Genomic DNA, 5410 nt, shown 5'->3' on the forward strand with positions numbered 1-5410 from the left:
CCCCTAGCCGGCGTGCGTGGTGCAAGAGTTTGTCTTTGCTTTACAGACTGCCAGCCGGCAATGCAAAGCTCTGATTCTAGATCTGATTAGATGAGAAACATCTCTATTTACTCCTGAACTTGAGCTGCAGTTCACACCAGCTACAAGCATGAAGAAAGGGAAAGAACAGAGGACAGAACTGTCCCATGGAGATACACCTTTCCCAAATCCTGTCACTGAAATACCAGCACTGCCTGCTGAATCACTACATGCACCAGCACACTGCTGGCAGCAGTGCTATAGGATGCATTACAACAGCAGGTTACACAATGCAAAGATCCACAAACAACTCAAACGTTTCAGTTTTTCCAGTTGCACTTGAACCACTCACTGGCAGACAAAATATATCAACATTTTTAAAAACAACTCTTCATTTGCTGACATTGCCTAGAAAAAATACTGGTTGTTCCATTCACAATTATGAAGCAGCAGAAAAATGAAAACACTGGCCTTGATTGTCTCAAAAGCTCTACTGTCTGTCTGCACCACAACCTGCAAGCTTTGATGAGAGGAGAAACATGAGGGATGTTGCCACTTGGAGCTGGATCTCTCATGTGCCTGAGACTAAACTCTGTGTTGATACTCCTCCTGCTCCAAAAAACCCACCTGACGGGGTCTGTGAGGCATGGGCATACTCCTCCTAGATCCTGGTGCTGCCAAGAGGGCTCCACTGTGAGTGACATTAAACCCCTTTACTGGGAAAGAGGGAGTGGGCTCAGCATCACAGCTTCCCAAGAAAACTCACGTAAGCGATCAGAAGGCACAAACAAAATAAACCTTAGAACCTCTCCTAAGCCCTGCGTCAGTGAGGAGCCTTTAGGAACAGCTTAGTGCAGAAACCAACTCGGACATGTCGATTTGAGTTCCATAAACCGTAAGGGACTTGCAGTTCCTGATGCAATCACAGTCTCTCAGTTCTCTTCGGGTTTATTCCTTTGATTTTTTTGTCATCTTATTTATTTTTCACTGCAGTAGCTTCTCTTTTACACTCAGATAAAAGAAGCTTATTAAAGCAGTTTGTAAAAATGGTTCGTTTAGCTTTTTCCATCTCTCCCTACATCTATATGAATTAAAGTAATTTATTAATTGTTTTAATTAAGGTTATAATTTTCTTTTATTTCCTGACAGAAAGATGAAAGCTTTAATAAGCTACTGGTATTTTTAGGTAGATTCTTTAAAGGTTTTCAAGTCAAATCTCTAAGTGCTACTGCTGGTGAGACAGCTGCTTCAACAGAGACACGCTGCTCACTCACTGAATACTGGATCAACTTTTTAAGTCTCAAAATCTCAACAATTTTGTCTGTGTCTTCCACAAAAAAAAAAGAGCACTTAAAAGAGTCTAGGAAAGTAGGTCCTTTTAATTTGCACTAATCCCATTGGCACTAATTTGCATTTAGTCCCATTGGCTCCTAAGTCTCTTTGGAAATTAGCCTATAGCTTATAAGGACCCTTGGGTGCTTCTGAAAATTTTTTACTCATTCAACAAATGGATCATTTCAAGAGACATGGCCCGATGGCAACTTCAACCTGTCATTTTGCTGAAGTGCTGAGGGGTAGAATGAGCCGGTCTGCAAAGCACTAAGACTTACGTCTGTGGACTGATCTCCAGCGTAGTGCCATATATCATCGATCATGCTGGTGAGAAGGTTGAGGCTGGAAGGGATGTTATGTGGCAGCAACAGGATGCTCAGAGCCTGCAAAAGAAACACACAGATACATGGAAGAGTCAAAGAGAGAAGGACACAGCGTTAAAGCAGACCAACAATGCTTGGCTCTCTTTTCCCTGGTGCTGCTGACTTGCCTCCAGTTCCCACTAACAAGTGCTCCCAGCCCTTTTCAGCTAGCACCAGTCTTTCCAAGCGGCAGGACTTGCGGGGAATGTACAGTGTGGCAGCTGAGCTCAGGTCTTGGCCTGTACTGGAGCCCAAACCTCCCTGCTCAGCTCAGACACCACTGGGCTGTCCCTCCTGAGCTGCCTCTGCAGGCATGGAAACACAGCATGAGCTGAGCTGACTCACACTTGTGCTGTGTCCCTACGGGCAGGGACACAAATCTCTCATTTCTCTGAATTTGACTTTGAACTCAAAGCAGCCACCGAGGGCAGAGCAGGCCACCGTAACGGCCCTGCTGTGATCCTGCAGCCTTTGAACATAATAACACAACGCCAGGAGAGTCACAAACCACCCACATCCTTCACAAGACAAGTTATGCTAATCTGGAACAAAAACATGAGTCCTGTCTTCTCTCTCTGCAAGGAACACTGGATTCAGCAGCAATTCTGCAAAACACAGGCTGACTTCGCAGTAATCTTTGCAGCACAAGGTTGGGAAACTCTTTGCTCGTTACTGTGGCCACAATTCAATTCCCTTCCCACCCTGGGAAGAATGGCTTGAGACTTGAATCTGAATTTTAAGGCACGGAGCCCTCTCAGTTCACAGATGTATCCTCGGGTTGCCAAGGGTTGTCAGTCACACACTAGGCGGGTAGCTTCTTGCAACTGAGCGATAGTTCTGTGTTTCCAGGGGTCAGACGATACCAGTGTGGACAGTACAACGCTGCAAGGAGCCTGACTGGCGGTGACACTGCAAATAGGACTGGGCAGAGACATGTGTTCTCCCTGGGGATCCCAGATGGGTGAAGTGAATGATGCAGGTTTGCCTTTCCAGAACTGCAAGAAATAGTTGTTCTAAGGACACCTTTAACTGCCTTCTTCCAAGGGTACTCTCCTCTTGAAGGGTATGAATCATTTCAAACCAGCGAGGGTTTCATTTGCAACCTTGAACTACTCTAGTGGAAAGATGATGTTGAAGGCCACAGGGTGTTTAAAATACACACACACAAAAAAGAGACAACCTTGATATTCATTTTATACCTGAGGCCATTTCTCAATATACGGAATCAGCATCCTCAGTCTGGCTTCCACAGCATCTCTCAGGAATTGATCGGTAGGCTTCTTCCTGGGTAAGGAAAAAAACAAACCAAATCTGAAGAACATCCAAGTTAAACTCAATTATGAACTTGAAAGATCGATGTCTCACCTGCCTCAGCAATAGATCTACAAAGTGTTATGTATCCTTCATGCCTCTGGTCCAACTCTGTATCTGGGAAGGTGGTTTTATTTGGGTAACTTCCATTTTTTACTTAAAGTATGTGTCTCTCAGGTGGCCTCCCTGTCTATCTAGTCCCCAAATCTGCCAAGGAAGATGTCTTGTCATACCCAGTACTTACTCTGCTTCGCCCAACTGCACTCGTTTTTGTTCCTGCTCCAGCAGTTCAGACAGCTTGGTGTTGCACTGCGACACAAAGTGCAGGATCAGTTCACTGCCATCACTGTGAAACATCCCTGCAGCAGCAACAGAGAGACCCAGGGTCTGCAGAGAAGGGAGAAGCATGGACAGGGTCAGACACTGCTAAGCAGGATCTGCCTAGGAAACAGGTTGCATTTATTTCATGAACAAAGTTATACGAATGCAAACAAAGCAACACTGCATTGAAAAGCTCATCCTGTACATGTTTTCCTCTCTTTAGGATCACTACTCTACATCCTGCCCCAGTTTAACTCTGGCAGGGTTATCCTGGAGTAGCTGGGGTGCATTACATTTGCTGACTAGAGTGGATCGCCCAAGAGCACGTGGGGGAAGCATGCAGGCCTGACTTCAGCTCCGTCTGGTTTTCGACCGGTGCGTTGCTTCTCTCCCCACATACCTTGGCTCCCTCTGCAATGGCTTCTGCAGTCCAGCCATGTTCAGGCACAAACTCCAGCGCTGCTGTGAGGATTCGATGCTGCAGCTGCTCCTCGCTCTCATAGTCCTCAGACTCCTGGCCGCCCTGGCCAGTGTAACTATGAGAAGGCATTGTTACAGTGAGGGGAACGTCACCATCAAACATCAGCAACCTGGGCTCTGCCACCACTGCATGCAGGCATGCTTTGAGATCTGCATAGTACTAATCTCGCCTCCTCCTGTAAAATCCTTCCCTTTCCAAAAAAGGATTCTTAACGAACCTTTGCCATGAGAAAAGAAAAATAAGGGAGGGCTCAATCTAGGTGCCTACGTGGAGACCAATCAGCCTCAGATTTCCCTTCCTTTAAAGAAAAGTTAAACTATAAGCTTTTCAAACAGGGGCTTTATAGTTTATAGGCATATGGACAACATATTGTCCATATTTTGTGTAGATTTACACAAAAGTCTGGGAGCGAAGGCTTGCGTTTTGCAGACCAGAGAGGTTCCCTCTTGAAAGCAAGTCCCATCCTGTCTCCACAGCAGACAGTGAAATTTCCACTGCCACCCGCTCTCCAGCTGCTGTAGTCTGAGGCTCCACTAACTCTGGATCTCGTTGTCCCCGAGCTTCAGATGTGAGTTGCAGGAAAGCAAAGCCTTCCAATCTCGCTGTCGGCAGGACAGTGCTAGAAATAGCTAGTGAGTTACCTGGGGATAGGGCCCTGAGGTTCCTGTTCAGGCTGCTGATCAGTCGGATGTGAATCGAACTGCTGCTGAGAGGATGATGCTGATGGCTCCTTCTTCTGCTCGTCGGAGACTCTCCTCAGCACCGCCGAGGCCTGCAGAGCACGCTGTGGTGGGGAGAGCTGGCACCTGACCACTAAAAGGGAAACCAAGAGTCAGATGTCTCCTGAGGAAGCACAGAAAATTAAGGTGAAGAAGAGAGTTGTCGTAAACACAGCTGAAAATAAATTTGTAGTCTTTTTTTTACACTTCCAAGAGGCACCCCTCTCAGCCAAGCTCACATTAACTTGACTAAAATAAAGTGAAAACGTTCTGTGAGGAAAAGAACTGCACAGATGGCACATATTGCAAATAGAAAGGAGTTTCGCAATCTTGCACTGGAAAACAGGTACACAGGCATACGCCCAGTCCCCGGCAGCACGCCCTCTCTCCTTTTTGCTTCGAATTAGAGGGAGGCACCAACCCCTAAGCTCAGGGCAAGAGGTAATACTCTGGAGAGTGAGCAGCCTTCACTGATACAACATGCTGGTCACAACATGTGTTTCTCACGTGACTCCAAGGCAACGCAGCTTTCAATTACAGCTATCCTGCGAGTTTTTAATTTACCTGCAGTGAGGTCTGGGGTTTTTTAACAGGCTAGGGTTGCACAGCTCACACGTTAAAAAAAAAACACCACCAAACACCCTCTCTCAACCCCAACCCCTCCGCTTCCCTCAGACACTGTGGGGTGGCTTCAGAGCTGTGACAGCATGAGGGGCTGGCGGCCGCCAGGCCCAGTGCAGGGGTCTCCTCACACCAGACCCCGCACAGCCTCCTTCACCCCACAAACATCCCCCTGGGTCAGGCTGGGCCCCTCCAGACACCCAGCCCGCCCGTGGCCCGCAGCCACCGGCATCACGGCTACGGCC

The 5410-nt window shown here is 47.3% G+C and overlaps 1 protein-coding gene across 1 annotated transcript in view; it reads right to left on the reverse strand.

Moving 5' to 3' along the window:
* The window catches only part of COQ9 (coenzyme Q9), a gene marked incomplete at its 3' end in the record, with an annotated part of 5888 nt that extends 491 nt beyond the window's left edge, over positions 1-5397 (reverse strand). Inside the window, exons 1-6 of the mRNA XM_010080082.1 lie at positions 5304-5397; positions 4467-4638; positions 3745-3880; positions 3268-3410; positions 2912-2996; positions 1629-1733 (exon numbers count right to left, since the gene is read on the reverse strand). Coding sequence (XP_010078384.1) covers positions 1629-1733; positions 2912-2996; positions 3268-3410; positions 3745-3880; positions 4467-4638; positions 5304-5397 — 735 coding nt within the window. The remainder of the gene's footprint in view (positions 1-1628; positions 1734-2911; positions 2997-3267; positions 3411-3744; positions 3881-4466; positions 4639-5303) is intronic.
* Between the last annotated feature and the right edge of the window lie 13 nt (positions 5398-5410).

This window comes from Pterocles gutturalis, unplaced genomic scaffold, assembly GCF_000699245.1.
Source record: "Pterocles gutturalis isolate BGI_N339 unplaced genomic scaffold, ASM69924v1 scaffold51429, whole genome shotgun sequence".
Taxonomy (NCBI): Eukaryota; Metazoa; Chordata; class Aves; order Pterocliformes; family Pteroclidae; genus Pterocles; species Pterocles gutturalis.